Source organism: Pinus tabuliformis, chromosome Q (assembly GCF_031772625.1).
Source record: "Pinus tabuliformis cultivar Carrire ecotype Pingquan chromosome Q, CPIR1, whole genome shotgun sequence".
NCBI classification, from domain to species: Eukaryota; Viridiplantae; Streptophyta; class Pinopsida; order Pinales; family Pinaceae; genus Pinus; species Pinus tabuliformis.
The window spans coordinates 727,549,010-727,572,595 of NC_142296.1; the positions used below are offsets into that span (position 1 = coordinate 727,549,010).

Consider the following 23,586-nt stretch of genomic DNA (forward strand, 5'->3'; position numbering starts at 1 on the left):
GCCCAACGCTGTATCGTTCACCGCAGCTCGTCCGAGCAGAGGTGCCCACCCCGGGTCACCCTCCATAACTCGTCATTGGGCAGAAGCGCTCGTGCTGTTGTGTCGCCCTCCGCAGCTCGTCAAGAAAACGCACCCCACCGTCATTCCTCCACACTGCGTTCGTCCATTCGGGCAGGAGCGCCCACTGTAACTCGTCCGCGGGCAGGGTCGCCCACCTGCAGTTCGTCCACCCAGAACGCGCCCAAAGCCTGCACTTCGTTCTTCTTTGCCTCGACTTAGTATTGCGGCCCTCGGTCCGTCTGTACTTCGCCCCCCTCGTTCGCTCACCCTTTTGGCTCGCCCAAGTAATGCATCCTTAGACTTGCTTGTGGGATGAATTGATTAATGCCTTACTCCACCAAGGTCGCCACCAATATATACGCTACCTCCAAGAGCTAAGGTGGGTCGGCCTACCCAGGCCAACCATACAAATCGCCTCATAAAATATCAAGAGATGCATCGGTCCACCCAACTCGTCATTCCGCACGTCGGCCCACCGACTCGTCGGTTTTTCGACACTTCTATAAACTCGTCGCACACGCCCTTCTATACATAGTCAATTTTTCCTTTTCGGTTTTTCGACCCTCTAAGTAGCTCGTCGCAACTCGTCATCACAACTCGTCGTCGCACACTCGTTGGGGCACGTTTAACCGAATGCACCCGCTCGTCGTCGCAACTCCACTCGTCGCCTTTAACCGAAGTTTGCCACCCCTTTGTCGCTCGTCGCACTTGCTCAGTTTATGGGCATGACACCAGGGGCTAAAGATTGGATACAGGAGAACTAGGACATCCTTAGGGCTCTCAAGGATAATTTACAAACAACCCAAAATCAGCATAAGATCTATGCAGACAAGCACAGGGTTGAGAGGCATTTTGAGGTTGGGGACTTAGTCTTTTTGAGGCTCCAACCATACAAGCAACCCACTCTGAAGTAGAAGGGAGCTGAGAAGCTCAAACCACGTTTCTATGGGCCTTACAAGGTGACCAAGAGGTTCAGAGAGGTGGCCTATGAGTTGGAGCTCTCACTTGAGAGCAAGGTGCACAATGTATTTCATGTCTCATGCCTAAAAAAGGCTTTGGAACAACAAGTGACAGCGGTTGTTGATTTATCCCCTTTGGCTTATGAGAGGCATTTGGTGTTGATACTAGAGGCTATTTTGGAGGTGAAAGAGAGGAGGCTTAGGAACAGAACGGTTCGAAAGTTTTTGGTGAAGAGGAAGGACTTGCCAGATGAGGATGCCACTTGGGAAGGGGAACAAGTACTCCAACACCCATCATTGTAGTTGCTTGAGGACAACCAACATTTGGGTGGGGAGGACTGTGATATTCCTACTTAGCAATTTTGCTAAGTAAATTATCATTTTTTCCAATTTTGAAGTTTTACCATCTTAGACTTAGGAAAGTGGGTAAGGACGAGCCCACTTGGCATTTTTGGACTCAATGAAGCTCCAACATGAGAAAGGGAGGCAAATCGAATTCCTGGTGGAAGGTGGGGGCCACCCCAAGAGGAATATGCACCCCTTGGAGGAAAACGCACTTGTGCAGAGCGAGAGAGAAGAAGGGGTCGATGTATGTGACCCACATGGAGAGAGAGAAAGCTCAACGATAAATAGGAGGCATCATTTGGGGGCTTTTTTATCATTTGACAAACAAAATCTCTTGTACGCTTGAGTTGTTGAGCCAAGTATACAAAGTGTTGTTCAACACACGAGATTTCCAAGGGGAGATCTCAACTCCTTCTTCGGTGGACTTAGAGTGCCACACTAGGGGAGCCTTTTCTACATTTGTGGAGTTGTTCCTGAGGAATTCTACAGGGACATTCGAGCTACTATGGAGCAAACTAGGCACAGAAAGGGACCACACACTCTTATGGGGAAAGAGCTTCAAGGCAGAGCTGATTCCGGGAATTTTGGGGCACATCCCCTGCGTATTTAGCAGCATTTTTGCAGTGGATTGACAAGCAGATTGGGTGGCTTGGCTGGGGCCTGCGCAATCACTTGAGGAGGGCATTTGTTGTGGAGGCTTGACCAAGAGTTTGGGGCTGAGTTTTGCTAGAGGACATAATGAGAATTATTGGAGGGTCTTCTCGGCTATTTTGAAGAGCTTTGGCAGCAGATTCTCAGATAGTGCAAATTACCCAGCTAGACAAGGAACTCACACTAATTGGGGGTAATTTCGGAAGGTTGGAACTAGGCCCAACCCTTTCTAGGTCTTTGTGGGTTTGATGAGAGCCCAAGTTTAATTTTACAAAACTTTTTGAGCACTCTAGAGGGGTCAAACAGTAGTCTCTTCCCATCCAGCAATTGCAGATTTCCAGGGCCAGTGCAGAGCTTGAAGAGGAATTACTTTCTAGCATCCGGGCAACACATTTTCTCACCTGGAATTTGTCTAGCTTGCTTTAGCAAGCCCATGTGCACATATTCCATACATATATTATACATTCCTTTTGATAATAAAATGACTCAGCTTGGGGCAGTTTTTCGCTAAATTTATGGGTGTCTAATTACATGTTGAATTTGTGTTGCATGTGGTGTTTTTGTTTTGATTATCGTTGTTAATTCCTAGTAGGAATATTACAAAAAAAAAAATGTTGAGTCGTAAGTCCACAAGATGACCAAGTCAGCCTAGCCCTCCAAGTGGCACCTATTCAACCCTCCTGGACAGTTATATACAATGTTCCACCAAGTTTTCGGGACGAGAAGGCGAGGGAGCGGGGATACACAGGAGCGGCCTAGGCAAAAGCTCCCCACCAATTTGTAGAAAACATGGGGGGATGTCGGGGTCTTAAAAACTTATAAATATAAAATATAAATCGATGAATCATATAACTGAAACAAATTTAAAACGAAAAGCATGATCAGTCATATCATTATCATATAGATTATAATCATACATCATACATGTAAGTTTGTAACAGTACAGTGTAACTACTAGTCTACTAACTTACTAACAATGCACAATGAAAATAGATTATAAAATTATAACTGCTTAAACTTTTAAACCTTAAACTTTAAACCATATTGATGTTCCACTTCCAACTATGAACATTGAATAGTGAATTTTGAAATAAAATTATAAAAGTCAAGTCTGATACATCAAGAGTCAAAAATTTTAATCTTAGAGTCAAAATAACATAAGAACATATCAAAAGAGAAATAAGCATACTAGCTCAAGGAAATCCGTTCAACAAAGGAGCAGACAGAAGGTTTCTCTGCGATGGCAACAGCTTTCCGTTAAACGAAGGAGCAAATAGAAGGCTGCTTGCTGATGGTGGCAATGTTCATTTCAACGAAGGAGCAAACAGATAATGAAATGTGAAATGAACATAACGTAAACCCTTCCCAATCGGTCAACAAATATTATAAATTACGATTTTTTTGTTTCATAAAAAAAAATTGCGAATTTTTTCTAGGGAAATGACCCCTCAAGACGCCTTAAGACCTCTTTCGCCTAGGAAATGACCCCAATAGGAGGAAACGACCCCAAAATTGGAGGAAACGACCCCTTTCAAGTTTCCTCACGTAACCTGTTTTTTGGGAGCGTGGGGAAACGACCCCCTCTCATCCCCAAGTCCCCGGAGCACGAGGGAGCTAGGAAACTCAACCCTTAGGGGGGGGACGCGACCCCATGGAACACTGGTTATATGTAAGAGACAATGTCAACCTACTTGGAGCTCATTCATTCATCAAAATAAGAAGTACATCAAAACCTAGCAAAGGGCAAGAAGTTGAGTCAAAGGAGAGAGAAGACAAGACAAAAGCCTAGAAGAATATTCCTTCCTAATCGAATCTTTGACTATTACCAATTTGCACGTGAAAGGATGAATTTTTTGTGTAAGAGGCCGAAAAATTCAGAGGTAGTTGCATGTCGAAATTCAGCCCTAGTTGCAAGTTTGAAACTCCGAAGTTTGACCAAATTTGTAACAGTTTGACTAGTGTTGACTTTGACTTTTGGAGGTGACATGGAGGATAGTTTGACTTGGCATTTTGGTTGCATTTTGCTCTTGGTCTTGGATTTGATATCTCTCTCAATTTGATCTGATTCTATAAGGAAAGGATTGTTGGGTTTTCCCTTTATGGGTTTTTCCCTACCTACTAGCCTAATTTCTAGTGTCTTTTATCTCATTGTGATCTCTATCTTTCTTGAATGATTGAACAATTGTATAATCACTTGATAAAGAAGACATAAGGAGTAATAAGAAGACATCTAACATTCAAAACTAATTATCAAGAAGAGGAATTAGGTGTTAAACTAAATTGCACTTGGTTTCTCAACATGGTACTAGAGCTAAGATGAAGGAAGAAAGCTCAAAGATCACACTCTTAAAGACATCATTGTAGCAGCTCTCTCTTTTACTTTCAAGTAAGTACTCTTCTATTCTCTATGTCCAATACTTCTAATCAAATGGCATCTATTTGTAAGGAAGGCAACAAGCTTGAAGGAGCATCCAGTTTCAAAGCTTGGAAGAAGAGGATTGATCTAGTCCTTATAGGAAATGAAGTCATGCAATTTTTTGAAGGCAAAGTTCCAGCACCTGATAAAAGCAATGCTCAAGAAGTGGCCAAGTATAATAAGGGAGAAATCAGAGCTCAAAGGATTCTCTTTGAATCCATCAAAGACCATCTCATTACTTTTGTTTCAGAATTATCTACATCCAAGGAAGTTTATGACACTTTAGTGAACTTGTACTCCATCAACACAACAAGTCATAAAATATCTTTAAGAAATCCACTCTATAGAACAAGGATGACGAAGGAGTACAATGTTTCATATTTTATGAAGATATCAAAAATTGGAGATCAACTTCAATGGATTGGTGAAACCATATCTGATTTTGAAATGATAACCATTATAATCAATGTTTTACCTAAATCTTGGGATGGTTTTGCTAGAGGCATTTATACTCAACCTTATAATGAAGATTCTCAAGCTTTTGCAGCTAGATCAAAGAAGAAATTTGGAAAAAATAAATTTGGATTTCAAAACAAAAGCACTAGTAATAGATCTAAAGAAATAAAGATATGTCCAAAGTCCAATGCTATGGATGTCATAAATATGGGCACTACAAGAAAGATTGTCCTAAGAACCCTAAGAACAATAAGAGGAAGGAAAGACATGAAGCATCAATAGTTGAAGATGAGGAAGCTCCAAAGAAACCCAAGGATGAAAATCATAAGGATCTCTACTATTAGAAGATGATGAAGAACTTGGCAGGCGGAATCCTACATCCACTCTTGTAATAGGTTTGAAGTAAAGATTTACTTTTCATTTTTGTGTTTAGAAGATGATAGTCCGAATAGAACCTATTAAGGATCAAATAAGTTATGTAACCTATGAGAGCTAGCATATTTGGGATTCACAAATAGGAGTTTGTCTAGATTTATTCAAGCGAATTAAAATTAAGAGGGAGCTCTTGGTCACATATAGAAAGAGTCGATTCTTTGAAGATATACGAAGTCTCCTTGACTACTAGTCGAAATACCTATTGATAAAAGAAAGCGATCGCATGGTAGGAACTCTTGTGTCTTCAAGAGGATAAGACATTTCTTTCAAAGAAGTAAGGATGACATGAAGGCAGCCAACGTTTTGGTAATAAAAGAGGAACAAAAAGCAAAGAACGTGTTAAGAAGTCTATTGTCTACTTATGAAAAGTTAAGTCCTAGCTTGTAGCAAGATAGGAATTCAAAAACAAAATTTTGAAGATTTCTCCAAGCCAAAAAGAGTTAACTTTTGATTAAACATTTGCTCCAAATTCCAATATAGCTAATTCGAAGAATGAGCCAATGCCTCTACTACAATATCTATAGATGTTGGCTAGAGCAGAACATTTCAGTTTAAGAGAGTAGATTTTTGCACGACAATGGCAAGGATTACGTAGACTCTAACAAGCAAATGAAAGAACTAGGAGGACATAACAAAACAAGAAGACGTTTCTAAAACTAAAGAAGCAAGCAGTTTAAAGTAAGAAGTCGAGATCTAGACAACAGCATGGAAACAAGATTTGAGAAGGTTCTCTCATTAAATAAAAGTAGTTCATATCTCGTTGCCCCAAATTTGTTAAGGATATGAAAAGAGGAGTCTCATGATTATAAGACCTCACACTTTGAATTATTCAAGTGACTCGTGAAGTTAAAAGAGAAGCGTATTGTTTACAAAGGAAGATGGAAGCAAAATGTGACATGGAGAATCTTGAATTGATTCACTACTACTTGGAACTTGGTAGAAAACTGATGATACTTTCCTTGGTAAAAGGAAGCTTATGGTCAAGATCCTCCAGAAATTTAAATGATGAATTGTAGAACTAAGGAAACTCTAAGAGGTGAAGAATCTTGGTACCGTTGATTCATCATTATACCAGTGGCTGATTGGTTCCTTAATACATTTAATACAAGGGTACATTGATTGGATTAGCAATGCTAATGATGAGAAAGGATACTCCTAGTGGATGTTTCTGCTTAGGATTTGCCATGGTTTCTTGAAAAAGCATGTAGCAGGATTTTGTTGCAGTAAGCATTAACAAGGCAAAAGAAATGGAAGTTTGTGTTGTTAACTTGTTAACCAGTTTGGCTCTGTAAAATGTTTGATAGACTTATTGATGGCGAATTGAATTCGACCATGATACTTTGTTGAATGAAGATTGTCCGAGAACCTGGTTTTCATAGAAGATCGAAGCATGTTATGATTCGAGATGTGTTGCAAACAGGAGCCTAGAAGCTACAACAGATCTCCACGGAAGAACAGGTAGTTGTTCTAAGGGAAATATGAGTACTTCTGAGACAAGCTTGGGCTTGTGGGTTAATCCTCCCAAGATTGAGAGGGAGTGAGGATGGACACCTAGCTCTCCATGTGTCATGTATTGTGACTAGGGCTTACCACCTTAAATCAAGTACATGGACACGGATAGGGAAAATGGTGGATTTGATAAGCATCTTGGACAGAGATTCTTTAGTCATGTACCTTGGTCGATTAAGATTAACACCCTAGTCAAGTACATTGACCCAGTGGAAGAAGGGTCTATAGAACTGACATTTCCTTGTGACAAGTAGGAAATGGTCTTGTTGACCACTTTGTGTCAACGACCCCATAATAGTACACCCCTTTTTTCGCAAAAGGGATATATCATGTTCGAGTGTTCACACCATTCAGATTTCATCATCAGTCATCAATTTGTTAAAGATGTAAACCAATTCTGCATGGTTATAACTTATAACGTAAATGATCTTAGTAAGACCATCATATATGTAACAACCTAGGTAAGCATAGTCTATTGATAACGATTTCTACCTTAGGATGTTTTTTGTCTCAACGATTCATCTGTGTCTCTAAACACAAATGATTGGCATTGTTTTTCCCTCCAACCTCACCCCAAAGCTAGGGTGGATTTTGTCATCAAGATATTAAGTGAGTCCTAGTGTTTTTTATTGAGTCCTTGTAAAAGTAATTTGGGAATAATCCTAGCTAATTGGCTAGATTATTTTATTACAGATTACTTGGTCTACTAGATCATATTTTGTGTCGCAGAAATGGGTAAATGTTGAGGGTCTATAACAAATGGGTGTTCCCCCTTCATGTATTAAAAAATATTTAGTGCATGGTCCTTCATAATTAGACACCATGGCTAAATATTACAGGGTTGGAAAATTTATTAATCCCCTCATAAGTCAATTAATTAAACTTTCTGGCAAAATTAAATTAAATCCTAAGCCAGAAATTTAATTAATTGTGTATTAGGTAAAATTAAATTCTCCAATGGTGAAATTCGTGGGTTTTAAAGAAGTTAATTTTGGAGGTCCTCGGCCAAGGGAAAATTGAAGAAATCAAGAAATGTTGGACCCTTGAGCCTTGGTGGTTAAGTCAAAGTCATATTTTTGAGGAAATTAACTCAAAATAATTAATTTTGAGTTATTTAAAAATCAATTAAATGAAAAATTCGATTTTTCCTCAAAAATTTAAATAATTTCGACGGTGATGATTAAAGATTAATTAAATCTTTGAAAACGGTCGAAATTAATTTGACAGGGATCAAGCCAACTAGTCGTTGGAGATTTTACCTATAAATTATAGGTCGGTGTCAGTCTGGCTTTTCATCCGATCTTTGAATCGTGTACTAAGCTCTCAAGCTCTCTTGTATACATTTTGGAATAAATGCAAAAGTCTTTGGCGTTTCAACATGCAGTGGTGTTCCTCTTCATGAATCTATGGTAACATTGTTTTAGTTTCAGCTTAATATTATGTGAAAACTATCAATCAATAGCTCTCTTAGAATAATCTGAATACAGGTATCTTATTTAGTTTTTTGGATCTAGGGTAACATTTTTTAATTTTGATCTAAGTAGCAGGTATCTTTATTTCTTCATAATTTCATTGTTGTTATATTTCTCTACTTGGTTTGATGGTTGATCTAGTGTTTGCAGGAGATCTCTCAAGTTTTCGTTAGGCGTTTGGGGAGAGTCCTCGGTTGGACCAGTCAAATCCTAGCATATATTTTCTGAAGAGCCTACCTCATATAAGCTCCAAGATTTATCTAACGATAAATTATTTTTCTGCAGGGTGTTTTTGGGCTAGTGTCTCTCTAAAAATTTCAAAATCTTTTAAATATTTTGTGGAGAAATTGATAGATCTGGCTAGTAAGAGCCTTAGATTATCAGATTTGGGAGCAAAGTTAGACTCATACTCCTCAAATCTTATAGATCTACAACCTTTGTGCATAGATCTGTAAATTTTTTATATAGATCTGCAACCTTTGTGGTTGAATAGTGTATGCTTTTGGGTGCTGGCAAGAGCAGTCAGCTAAGGCAAAATCTTGAGGAAGGCAACGTTGTTGTTTGGTTATCATTTGGGAAGACCGAAAACTACAGCTAGTTGTTGTGCTAGGCCACAAGCCATAGCACACAGCTGGAGGTTGTGTTAAGAGCAGTCAAGGGTGGACAGAACTTTTGGAAGGCAACTTGGCATGAGAGAAGGGTCTCCAAGATAAACCGCGGTCCTAAAAGGACTTGTCTCCTGACTGTGTGTTGAACTAAGGCTACTTGACATGCCCTAACCAATAATGCAGCAAACCACAGTGCTAACATGTTGCAGCAATGTTTTGTGAAGGGCTAATGGATTGATGAACTCCTAAAGGGTATGCCACAGCACTCTTAGGGATTGTGTGAAGACTGTCATAAGAATTCAGGGTTGCAACAAGTGCCCTAACTAGAACAATCATCATTAGCAGAATGATATCAGTATTATGAGCAGCATTTGGGCTGATTGAGCTAACTGTTGGAGGCTGAAGTTGACTGGGCTTGACCAAGCCATTTAGAGGAAGATTCTGTCCTGTTTGACCAGCATTGACTTCTCTGGTCAAGGCTTTACTGTTGCTGTCATAAAATATCAATTTTATATATTTGTACTATCTCTCTCTCTACTTAACTATTGAAGAATATAAGAAGAATTGATCAAGGGTTTCCCCACATTGGGGTTTGTCCCTGGCCAGTGCCACATCTTGTGTCCTCTTGTCTTGGCTTGTCTTCTATTGTTTATGTTTATGTTCTATCTGCATTTTACTATCATGCTGATGTGATTGCTAAACTGGATATTGATATTGGGCTAACAAGAAAATTGAAATAAATTGCTCTCAAGCATAGAACATACCAAAAATTAACAAATTCAAAAGAAAAATTTTAAAGTTTTGATTTTAAATTTTTAGGTGGTTTTATTTTTTGAAAGTTCGCTTTTTTTTGTCTTTGTTTTTTTTATTTTTAGTTTCGATTTTTTTTTGTTTTTGTTTTTGATTTTTTACTTTCGATTTTTTTTGGGCGTGGCTTTAATTTTTTTTTTTTTTGAATTACAATTTTCATGTGACCTTTGGACCATTAAAAATTAAATTTATTTTCTTGCCACATTAAAATTTTATTCATAAAACTTACCATTTTAAATTTGCCAACGGAATAATTAATTTTTTTATCTAAAGTTCCTTTTTGGGGTTTTTGTGTTAAGGGTTTGGGATTTTTTAAATCTTAAAACCGAAATCTTTTCAGGGGTAAAAATTTTTAAATTTCTCTATAATCAAAACACATTTAAATATTTTTTTAATCATCACTAAAGTTTGACTATAGGAAAACAAGAAATTTTTTCTAGATTGGGGTCACTTAAGAAAAACCATTTTAATTCTGGAATTGTTTGAAGTGTTTAGCATTTGAATTTCATGGTTCTTCATGGTATTTAATTTCAAAATTTAATTGCTTAAGTCTTTTTGCATTCTAAGGGTGTTTTTATGCTTGACAACTATTGAGATTGCTAGTCATTTAATTAATCCTAAGCATGGTTTAATTACTTGAATTATTGGATATTTCTTGCATATTTCTTTTAGAATTTTTCAAGTAATTGTTAAATATTGTTCCATGGAATTGTGATAAATTGCATATCTTTTGTTTCATAAAATGAGTATTATTTTTGAGCATCCATATAATTGGCATTGATATTAAATTGTGAAGAAGCTTTTGTTCTCTTTGAGCTATAATCGCAATAAAAAGATTAAAGTGAGAAGCTTGTGGTTTAATTGAGCATCATATTGTGATATCGCTGAGAAGTTCATCTTTCAATTTTTGTCTAAGTGAAGTGAATATTTATTTGGGTGATTAAAGGTTTTTGGCTTATAACTCTGAAGCAGATCAAGGCATAAGTGCTTTCAATCCTTGAATCTAGCTTCATCTCATTTTCTAATCATCTCGTCCATTTGCATATTATGTTAGTTCTACATAATTAAAATTTACTTCCAAGCATAAGCTTGGTCGATAGAAAGATAGGTACCCATCCATCTTTGCTTGAGAAGCCTACTTTTAATAGTAATTAAAACAGTGACATTGCAGTGGTCATAGCCACAACTCTCTACGGTGCCAGAGGCATCAGTTATGTTTGATTTTCAAGAGAGGTATCGTTAATCACACCTTAGTGTGCTTCACCTTATCTTCTCTCTGCCAATTACCATGAAATCAGGCTCAATATAGAAAGGATCAAAGGGTTAAAACTTAGATAGGCATTTAACTAAAATTTACCAAGCTTCATGCATCTCACATTAGCTTTAGGATATGCACTTCATATAAGATGGTTATCGATTCAAGCAGTAGTTGAAAATCAATTACTTGATCCTAAATTTCATGGCAACATAATTGACTCCATATGGCACTGGTAACAATTGTTTAAATCTAATCAAATCCTATAAGTCTTGCTAAATATAAAACAAGTACTTGGTCGCTTCAGTGTGTCTCCCGAACTGGTTGGTTCCCAACTAGTTCTCCTTCATTCCATTTCTGTAGGGTCTAACCCCCTTAGCCTGTTATTGGGAAACAACTTAAACAGAGAGATTGGGGATCAAGGTGACAGCCCCCGATTTGAGCCGTTATCGTGGTGTCTAGACATTTTGTGCGACAACAGCTCCTATGGATCCTCGCCCACAGGAACTAACCATTCACACCTCTGATACCCCCAATGAATCATTGAGAAGTGAATTGCCCTCCACCAAATTGAATTCCAATGGAAGATCTGATTAATCTTCCCCTATAAAGAACAACTCACCCATAATGGTGGTTGTGTTGTCAAGTGTTATAATTCCAGGGTCCCATGCTAATCCCAGAAGGAAGTTGCCATGTTGTCGTCGCGCCACTCTGATCATAGCTAACTGTTAGCGCCCACATGTGCCCCGTCACTAATCCCTGTATGCAACCAACAGATGGACACCATGTTTCATGAATCAATCTGGTGCATGCTAAATTGCCCTGCTCTTACCTAATCACACATCGGATTGTGTTACCCTATCTCTTGGTGATGTACCCAATCACTGTTTGGCGCCCACACGCCTTCCTGTAAAAGGGGCCTACCATCCACTATGCTGCATGCTCGTACAATGCCTCGAAATGTCCTACCGAAGGTGTGTCATGCAACTCTCTCCTGATCATCTTCCTAGGTGTGTACTCAGGGGCAGGATATATGTTGCCTCTACAATGGGTCACGCCATCCCTAATCATGTATCTGTCAACTCGTGCTCCTACCATATGCCTCAGCTAGGAAGTCATTAGCATGTCCATGATGCACTGTGTCTCACCCAATTGTCTCAGGTGACCCCCGTGTTTCCTGCTATTTGTGATGAGAGCATCAAAGAATAATAACAAAAGCCTCTACAACAATATGTCGAACTGGAAAGTGACCGATGCATGGGTCAATCCCAAAGGCGTGATCAAGAACCCATATGGATACCCATGGGTAGTCCTACGAGTAACCTACTCTTTGACTCTAGCTAGGTGATGCTCCAATCGAAGATCAAACTTCGAGGAATGCAATGCTCCCTGACGCTCATCCATCCACTCATCAATCCTAGTTAAGCCAGGCCCATTGGTATGCCCAATGTCCCAATCAATCTGTCTCCCCAAAAGCAATGCTTTGAGATCCTACTGTGCATCACCATACACCACTGCATAAATCGAAGATCAAACTTTGAGGAATGCAATGCTCCCTGACGCTCATCCATCCACTCATCAATCCTAGTTAAGCCAGGCCCATTGGTATGCTCGATGTCCCAATCAATCTGTCTCCCCAAAAGCAATGCTCTGAGATCCTACTGTGCATAACCATACACCACTGCATAAAACCATGCATCATCGTACTCCTCTACATACCCTTGCACACCATGGCATATCCCTGTACCCCACTGGTTATCCCCACCTGTTGCTGACACACCCTGTACCGTCTAGTATCCCACATGCATCAACGTATCTGCGATCCTGCCAGTGGACCCATCATGATGTGAACCATATCTCTTCTGTCCCGGTAGACCTCAGTGGCATGACTCCTCACATGCTAATGGGGATGTCACTATTATGTAGATCCTCGACGGCTCATATGCCCAATAGATCAACGGAAGAACATCATCCCCATATACTACTATATCTGGTGGCATATAAATGTCATCCCATCTAGATAACTCTCATCAGGTTATTCTGACCACCCGGCCACTCCATGCATGAATGATGTGCCAAGACATCTCCCAAAGCTTGCACACTCCTGCATCAAACCAATTAGCCACTAGTGATGACCATAACTCTAATGGAAGTATGAAGGAATGTGAATGTTTTGGCATTGGGTCAATCACCCTATCAATGCCATAGTCATCCTTCACACCTAGTAACTGATTGAAAACTCCACCTAGATCCCAATGCCAACCAGAGTCTCCAGTATCCACCCCATCCGTGTCAACCGAATCTGGATCCCAGGTCTAAGTATCCTCATCTGAAATATATATGTATCCACATCCCACGGGTGTATAATCAGAAACCTATGGAACATACCTCTCTACAAGTGCTTGTTCCTCTAGGTGCTCTGTGTGCTCCACTATCACAGGAGCCTCCTCCATCAAATCATGAGTGTCCCAAACATCCTCTTTGGTGATGGTTTCCCTAGAAGAATGTACACAATGCAACTCCATACAAGGTTGCTCGACCTACAACTCTGATTCTTGAAGGGCCATTTGAGTGCTCTTCAAGGACTCCTAGGAAATTTCAAGCTTATAATTAAGCCTATTCTATTGACTTCCTCAACTTTCCCTACTAGTGCATCAAGATATATCTCAATAAGCATTAGTAGGTGATCTCTATCTGAAAGGAGGTATAGGTAGTTAGATTTCATCTCTACCAATGCCTTCCTGAGAGTCTAAAAATCTGCAAGTGAAGGCTCTCCTCCTAAACTATCATGTGCCACTGCATTTCTCCAACAATAATCTGTCGCCAATACCAGTGCATCATCATATCGCCTCGTGGCTGCCCTTATCTTGTCTGCGTTCATCCTCAATTGGTTTTCCAAGTTATAGGCATAAGTAGACTTGTGAGCAACATTTACCTCATCAACTGATGCGATTGAGTTTCAATCGTCGACCACTTGTGTGTTATCATCTTTGCACACCTCTTGGGAATCATCATCAACTGTTGCGGCCTCATGATTTTCTTTGTACTCATCATCTAACACAACAATCTTGCTAAGTGATGACAAACATTCTATAGCAATTTCTTATTCTTTTTCATCCCAAACGGGTGATAACTTCATTTTCATCGGGTGTGACTTTTCTCAATTCGTCCTGGGAAGTTTGTTTATGGTTTTCATCTTCAATCCTTGCTTCCTGATATTTAACTACCTTTTCATCTTTGGGTTTTCTATTCCTTTTGTATTTATTGCATTTGATGACACCCATGCTTCCATGTCCTCTATCACCTTTGCAAAGGTTTTGTATAATTTTCAATTTTTTTGGCAAATAATTCTTCTTGACTTAGAAGCATTGTTCCCTTGTTATAATCCGCCCTTTGAACCCAACAACTATATCTTGACACCTTCAAAATAAAGTCCTCAAACTTGGCTTTTCAAAGATAACCCACGGTTGAGCCAAAATCAATGCTCTGATTCCACTGTAGTATTCCAACTCAAAATAACCTCGATTTTCTCACTAATTTTCTGAATTTGCAATTAAATTTCGATGGCAACTTTCTTCAAACAGTTTGAATGCATTTTGTTGTAGGTGATGTTTTTATAAATTTGTTTCAAGGAGATAAACATAGTAGGCACATGCATCAAAATATCATTTTTCAGAGGCTCAAACAGATTCATTCCATACTCAGAAATTTATTTACAGCTGATACATAGGAATGAGAACAAACTGGAACAGCTTCCCTCCTTTATTTCTTTTACACTCATTATACAATACACACAAAGAGAGGGAACAGATGAACCTGAGAACTTGCCACAATGAGATAGCCTCAGAATATCAGTCAAAGATGAAGTTCAAATCAGCTATTTGACCCAAAATTATCAGCTCCAATAAATGCTACAATATCACTGCTGACAGAGGGAGTGTGTAACTCAGCCACTCCTTCCAGCTCAGATACTCCCTTCATTCAGCCAAGAAAGATTCCACGCAGAGGTATATTTACTCCAACAAATCGATTGTAGTATTTGTCCATCACCCACACGGTGAATAGAAGAGTATTGTGATGTCAATACAGAGGGGACTCAGCCTTTGAATCTCCCACATTCCTATGCACAAGCCAGGTGATTAATACGCAGCCCAGGGAATGAATACTTGGCCTGATAATATCACTGAATAGGACCCACAGTCATCAAACTTAGCTCTGCTATCAGTACGCAGCCCAGGTAATAAGGAAACTCGTCCAACATTGAGATAAAGTAATAGGTACTCAAGCTGCCTTCAAGAAAGAGTAAATCGAACCATTGTGTCTTCAATCTTCCACCACGATGAGAATAGCCACTCAAAACTACAAATTCGACCTCTGTTCAACAGTGGAATTCGTCCTCACAGGCCCAGAATTGGATTTATGTGCTCAGACTTTCAAGAAATCTTCCAACCTGCCAAATCAAATGGAAAGCACCAAATAAGCTTATAAAATCCACTGATAACACATGGATACCTCAATATTTCTTGTGAATCTTGTTCTCCATTGAAGCTCAGCAGCGAAATCTGAGTAATTTCACTCTTGAATCCCAAACTAGGGTGTCTCGTTGCAACACCAAAGTCTGCTATGGCAACTAGGATTCCAAACCCTCAGGTTCTCCTTCAAACTCTCTCCAAGAGCTCTTTCTCCAAACTCACACACAATCCACGAATGTGGAGTCTCCTCATTTTGCTTATTTAATGAGTTTAGGGTTGTCTTTTCACCTTCACCTTCCCCTTTTTTCTTTTCTTTCTGTTTTTTTATAACTCACTTACCTTTTCCCTCCAATTAAATATTTAGAAGCGATTTTCATTTCTTTATTTAATAAAGTGACTTTTATAAACTAATTAAAGTCACTTTTAATGCCAAAAAATGCTTAATTCGCCTTTGTGGTCACACTAGCCACCCAAAGCCCCTTTTTTATCATTCTGCCTTGTAGATCTTTTCACCCTAATTCCAACGAGCTATTACACTAAGGTGTTTCTCCAAGTAATCAGCCTGAAACAACACCTTAAGCATAAATAATTAAAATATGCCTGTTATTAACGCCATTTTATGAAAATCGTCGGAATGCAACGAAACCAAGAGCAAACCGTGCAGAATTGATCTCGATGATGAAATATGGTAAGCGATCCCATTCGGACCCATAAAACTCCTCAAAAACCCTTTGGGCCCACCAATGGAGTAATCCTTCCCCAATGACCACGCTGACACAAGCTTGGAAAACCCTCCTAAACACCTCGCCTAGTAATCCAAAATTTGGGGATATTACATTTTGCAAGCCGAAATTTGGCCCTAGTTACAAGTTCGACTCTCTGAAGTTTGACCAGATTTGTAGCAGTTTTACTAGCGTTGATTTTGACTTTTCTTATATGAATATTTCAACTTGATAATATCCCGATGAGTCATTATGAAGACCTCCCTAGTTAAGAGGGAGTGTTGAAGATGTAACTAGGTTCGGTATTCATAATGTATATAGATTTATCACTGATGTATTTATAATGATTTTGTCAAGCATGTTCTTCATGCTAGAGTCAAAAAGAATTTGTTTTTGAGTCAAAAGAAAATTATTTTGTATCATGTCTGATTTGGACATTTAAAAGAAAAAAAAAATATTTTTATTTTGAGTCATAAGTCCACAAGATGGCCAAGTCAACCCTCCTAGACAGCTATATATAAGAGACAAGTTTGACCTACTTGGAGCCCATTCATTCATCATAATAAGTACATCTGAACCTAGCTAAGGAGAAGAAGAAGCCGAGTCAATGGAGAGAGAAGACAAGACAAAAGACTAGAACAATATTCCATCTTGATCGAATCTTTGACTAGTACCAGCTCGCACATGTGGAAGGTTGAATTTTCTTTGTAAGAGGCCAAAAATTTCAGAGGCATTTGCCGGCTGAAATTTGGCCCTCATTGCAGGTCCGAATCTCTGAAGTTTGACCAGATTTGTAACAGTTTGACTAGTGTTGACTTTGATTTTTGGAGGTGACTTGGAGGAGGGTTTGACTTAGCATTTTGGTTGCAGTTTGATCTTGGTCATGGATTGGATATCTCTCATTTTGATCTGATTCGATAAGGGATGGATTGTTGGGTTTTCCCCTTGTGGGTTTTGCCCTGGCTACTAGCCTAAATTCTGGTCTCTTGTCTTATTGTGATCTCTATCTTTCTTGAATGATTGAACAATTGTATAATTACTTGATGAAGAAGACATCTAATATTCACAAATAATTATCAAGAAGAGGAATTAGGTGTTAAACTACATTGCACTTGGTTTTTCAACAAGGTACTTCAATAAAGTTGATAAATTCAGTCAAAGTTTCCCGTTGCATTGAAAGACCACTTATAAGAAATGTTTCTTAAAATATCTCCATCAATAAAGATGAATTTGACCTTAACTAGGCCTAAAAATGAAAGGAAAGGAAGAAGATAAGTTAAATATCAAAGCCAAAAAATGAAAAGGAAAATAAAGAGATTAGAGCACCCACAGAGATGATCATTCATTCCAAATACCTGTCTAGGGAAATAGATCCTTTCTTGACATTTTCTTCAGGCGGTACAATGATTGTATATTGAAATGCAAATTGCAAAACAGGGGGAGCATCCGAGTTCCTGAAAAGCAAAAGAATAAAAACAGAGTGAAAAGATGATAATAATTCAAATACTAAATACAGGTGTGTGACATTAATGCTCTTCAACATACATTTTTTTCTAAATCGCAGCATAATTAATGTAATGGCCTAGCACAGAGAAACCATAGTTTTTATTTCCTGCAGAGAACAATACCCAAGTTTAACCAATGTGCAAATGTATGTGTTATTTTGACAAATAAACTGGAACCTATTGCCACTTACATAATCTTTGCTCTCTGTTTTCAATAATTCTTGCATACAGCTATTTTATACAGAAACAGTTGTATGAAAAATAGCAGACAAGACCTTACACTTATACAACTGTCAGGAGTGTTACCACCTGAAAATGCATGGTGAAATTAAAATGCAGTGGAGCAGTTAATCGGTCATTTTTCTATCTTAAGACTTAGGAAGCATCTTAACATCGGCAGTCATGACTCAGTACATAAAGATGTGAATCCTTGCAGAAACTAGAACAATGATTGCAGTTATGGGCGATGAGCAGGGACCCAGAGGACAATTTTGGTGGTTTGATTTTATCGCGGGCATACTTGCATTCATCTCTCATGACCAATCAGCAAAGAAAAGGACTAGTGGTGAGCACTTAGCTTGATGGTGAATTTAGTGACCTTGAAGGCACTATTTTTGAGGATTACGGGCACAGCTATGATACTTGGTGCTTCCAAAGGCGTTGTGTGTTTAAGAGACTGCCAATATGGACTTTACATGATGCACATACTTCAATATGACAACTAAAATATCCTTATAGTAGGAGTGCCTTCCTATAAGAGGGATTTCTGGACCTAGAGATGATGTACATGTTCTGAGAGTCTGAGACGTGGCATAGAGTACTCTACAGAGGAGCACTCAGCTTAGGGGGTCCCAAAGTGGCCCCAAAATCTCCTTTGTACCATGAAACAAGGTATATAAACATTTTCTAGAGGAGCACTCGGCATTGGGGTATGATATGGGGACACAAGTCACCATTTTGTGCATGTAACAAGGCAAAGAAACCATCCTATGAGAAACGCTAGTGTGGAGGAGGGCTTAAAGTTGACTTAATACCTTATTCACACCTTGATTCAAGGGAAAGGCTTAATTGTCTGAGGAGAGCCAGCTATGGAAGGCTAACAAGTGGACCCTAGCCCCATCCACATCTCAGATTTGTTGAAGCTTGTGGTAGCTTTGGAAGGTCTTCTATATAGGCTTGGTGTCTTAGCATGTGGAAGATGAGCTATTGCCTCTTTAGGTGCTTGCTTGGTGGAGTAAGTCATTTGTCTTCTTTCCTAAGTCTAACTTAGGAAAGTAAAATAATTAAAGTCAATCAATTATTGTGGACTATTGAGTCATTTTTTAAGGATAAATAATTTAATTATTTAAGTGACTTAGAAATAATCTCAACCATTGATCTCCAAGATCTTCTAGGAGGGAGAATAGGGTTAGGGATTTGGGCATAATGAAGATTATAAAAGAAACCTAGCGAAGAGGTGAAGACACACAAGAACTCAAGAAAGCGAGTCACAACAAGAGAGAGTGATTTTCTCTAATGCTAGTGGCTCAGTAGACTGAAGTGCAGAGGAGAAGTACGGCAGAATTTGAGGGTTAATCCAGCAGGCCGAGTTGTGGAGATCGCAGGATCGAGTTGCCGAAGTGAGGCGCAATTGCTGAGGAGGCCGAATTGCCAAAGCCAAGTTGTTGGGCACCAAGGATGAGTTTATGGTGATCAATGGGGCCAATTTCCAAAAGGCTAAATTCCTTGGTCCAAATTCATCCTATGGGAACTGAGATAGAGGTTCCATTTATTGTATCCTTCCTTGTATCTTTGTGGGTCAAAAACCCAGATTTTCCAGATTAATAGATGACGGAGAATTGTTGTTAATGAATTAATTTTGCAACGTGTGATAGATCCCTCTTATTTTAAATCCGTTGCATATATGTGTGTGTGTGTGTGTGTGTTAAAAATACCAGTGATTTTACTTTTTGGTAATTCAGTATTTATTTTGCTAAATAAAGAAATTGCTAGGAATAAAATTAATTACCACGAGAAAATAAATATGGGTTGCTATTTGGAAATTTAACAAAATTAGGGTTTTATGAGGGAACCAAGTTAAGAGAACATTTCCTGGAGAGCACTTTGCTTAAGGGAGTGACATGTCGACTTAGAACACCTTTACACCTTAAATCAAGGGCTACAGGCTATTATAGGGGAAGCACTATGCTTGGATAGAATCCCTTGGAACATTCTAACTCATTTTTGTGGAGGGAAAGAAGGAGATAGACTGATTTATTCTTTCCTTTGCCTTGACCTAATCACCTTTGGGTATAAGGAAGAGCTATAAAAGGGGAATATCATTCATTTGCAAAGGGGAGCTCAAGTGAGGGAGCAATACCCCTAAAGGCCAGGTAAATTATTCGTTTACATGATGGGTGGAAAGGCTTGGTGTGTAAGGTTGCAAATAGAAATTTGTCGTTGCAATCCCCTTATTCAAAGTTGTTTTCACTCATTTGTGTGTTGCTTTCGACTAAGGTAAGAGGCTTTGATGTGAGATATTTCTCCTCCTTGGCCTTCATGATGCAACCAAATCTGTTATGAAAAAGTTTGTTGACTGTTCATTTGCTTTTTGACAGATGTACTACAGTTTTCTTTGCATTTTTCGTTGCACAGTACATGAGTTGATGTTTAATTGGATGCAAAGTTGTATCATTTATGAACATTATATTTAGTTTTTCCTATGTCATCTGACAGGATGACAATGTTGAGAATCCAATAGGGCAATGAATATGTTAATTCTCTTTAACTTAACTGTTTGTGTTACCTTTTAACTTATTAGCTTTATTCCTTATTATTATAACGTGAAATACATCAAACAGCTACCAAAACAATAAGAACAGTAACACAGTATATAGGTTGCAAGCCAGGGCCAAAACCCCTCCTCTTGAGGGGAAAACCCTTAATCTCTTCACTTCTTATAGATCCTTCAATTGACAAATACCAAGACCTTGTGACTCAGACAAATACCCTCCAAGATCAAGATCAACTCGGCCTCCTACTGCAAGAACTTCAACCTCCAACTGCAGATCCAAAAATTTTGTCTGCCTGGCAACTGTTGCTACCCCACTTGAAGACTTTGATCTTCTTCCTAGAGCCTCTTCTTCCCTTCGCTTGCATTTCCTTGAGACTTAGGACTAGAGAGATACCCTAAGTGACCTTCGCCTGACTTATTTCCTCTCTTTCTTCCAAGATCGAACCAGAGATAACCCTTGCGCAGAAACCCTAGCTTTAACTTGCAAGTGGGAGAGAGAACTAGCCCAAACACTTTGACTTCCTTCAACCTCTTCTACGTCCTTCTTCTTCGACCCCTTCTTCATCCTCTTCTTCGCATAGAATGAGAGATGAGTGAGTGATGCTTTGGAGGACGAGTTCCTCTCTTTATATAGGCCTCTTCAAGGGGTAGACGTGGCTCTTCACTTAGGCCGACTTGACAGCTTCTAGGCTGACTTGATCTTGGAGGGCATTTCGACACTTTAAAGACAAAAATATTTTTTCTTTACAAGATACAATGTGCCCATTGGGGTCTTCAATATATGACAATGACTCTTAGACCTAGGACAAACCCTAGAAGCACTCAATGGGTGCTTGACCTATAAAATAAAAGAACTTGAACATGAAACCCATGCTCCAATAATAATTTCTTTTCATTTTATAATTTACAAGAATACATTTCATACTTATGAAGACCGAACCTAGTTACACATTTTTCAACACTCCCTCTTAACTAGGGAGGTATTCATAAGAGGTGCATGGTTATTGTCAATCTAAAGAGATCTCATAAAAAGATTCGGATTGTTAACCCATCTGTCTAGCATCATATTAACCACCATTGTCACATAGCAAGGCCTTAACTAACAGCTCTATCTCTCCACAAGGTCAGAGCACAATGTTGGTGAGACCAATGATTTATAGACACCGTCATCATTGTCTCTCAAGGTACATACTCCACCCGAGTGTTCACCGAGTATGACCTTCTTTGGATTATTCTTATCTTGGACAGCTAGTCCACAAAGAATATCAGTCCACGACTACTCTTGTCTTGAATGCCCTACCACATTCTCAAAGAGTATCAAATGCAGATGGTTACCCAATCCTCCATTCTTTCTTCCCAAGTGAAAACAAAAATGTAGTGTCAATCTCTCCCTCTCAATAAGGGAGGATACATCAACCAAACCAAGCTTGTTTCTCAAGTACACAAGCTTCTTATTTGGAAGTGACTTTGTCAATATGTCAGCTACCTGCTCATTAGTGGAGATATACTGAAGTCACAACACACCATTTTGTACTAGCTCTCGAATATAGTGATACTTGTTGTTTATATGCTTTGTCGTTCCATGAAACACTGAATCTTCAGACAAACATATACAACTGGTGTTATCACAAATTATCATTGTAGGGTTCATCAGTCCTTCAAACAGGTCAGATAGCAGCTTCCTCAACCATACTGCTTCTTTGCTTACTTCACAAGCTGCAACATATTCAGCCTCAGCACTACTCAAAGCAACTGTGTCTTGCTTTCTGCTCATCCATGAGACCATGGAGGATCCCAAACTGAAACATCCTCCTGTAGTGCTCCTTCCATCTTTCTCACTGCCTCCCCAGTCGGAATCTGTATATCCAATCAGTTGGACATCATTCCTTCTATCATACTTCAGACAGTAGTGGATGGTTCCTCACAGATATCTTAGAATATGTTTTGCTTCTATCTAATGATCATGCTTCGGCTCCACTTGGAATTGACTAAGAACATTTACTGCAAAGCATATGTCTGGTCGAGTATTCACCAAGTACATCAGCGTGCCAACAAGTTGTCTATACTTGGAAGGATCCACAGGGCTTGATTTAGAACTTCTTAGTCTCTTCAAGTTTGTGATCATTGGAGTGGTCATGGATTTGTAGTCCATCATGTCAAACCTCTTCAGCATCTTGGTCACATACTTTCCTTGACCCAAATAAACTTCATCAAGTCCTTGCCAGACTTCTAGTCCCAGATAGTAATGCATCATCCCAAGATCCTTCATGTCAAATTATGTTGCTAGTTGCTTCTTACATTCTTCAATTCTACCTTCTACACCTGTCAAGAGAAGATCATTCACATACAGATGAATTATTACAAGTTCTCCATCTATAACATTGATATAAAGGTGCAGAACAACAGAACTTTTTGTGAAGCCTATTCTTTGCAGGTATGCATCCATTCTACCATACCATTCCCTTGGTGCTTGCTTGAGGCCATATAATGCTTTATTCAATCTGCAAACATATGCCTTCTTATCTTTAACTTCGAATCACAAGGGTTGCTCTATTTAGACTTCTTCATTTATTGTGCCATTCAGAAAAGCAGTCTTGACATCCATTTGGTGGATATTCCATCCCATCGATGCTGCCAGAGATACTAATGAACAAATAGTTGTATATCTTGTTGTCGAGCAAATGTCTCTTCGTAGTCGATGCCTTCTAGTTGAGAGAAGCCCCTAGATACATTTCTTACCTTATACTTATCTATACTTCCATCTGCCGCATGTTTGATCTTGTAGATCCACTTGGAAGTTACCACATATTTGTCTTCGAGCCTAAGTACAATCTCCCAGAGTCCATTCTTCATTATAGATTGTTATTCTTCATTCATGGCATCTTTCCTTTCCTGATTATTTAAAGCCTCTTCAAAAGTGGATGGTTTTGCTTCTATAATTTTTTTCATGTATGCAGCATAACCAAAATATCTCTTGGGTTTCTTGCTTTCTCTAAATGATCCTTTCGTTGCCCCATGACCTCTGCATCAAGTAGTGTAGATTTCAACCAATTAGGTATTTTCCTTGTTTCAGGGATGACCACAAGTTGAACAGGCTCACTAGGACCTTCTTCTTCATGGTGTGATTCTTCTTCTCCC

The 23,586-nt window shown here is 39.0% G+C and overlaps 1 protein-coding gene across 1 annotated transcript in view; it reads right to left on the bottom strand.

Moving 5' to 3' along the window:
* LOC149221599 (sec23/sec24 transport family protein) overlaps positions 1 to 23,586 on the bottom strand; it is a 177,259-nt gene that overhangs the window by 71,377 nt on the left and 82,296 nt on the right. The window contains exon 10 of the mRNA XM_089385149.1: positions 17,526 to 17,624. Coding sequence (XP_089241275.1) covers positions 17,526 to 17,624 — 99 coding nt within the window. The remainder of the gene's footprint in view (positions 1 to 17,525; positions 17,625 to 23,586) is intronic.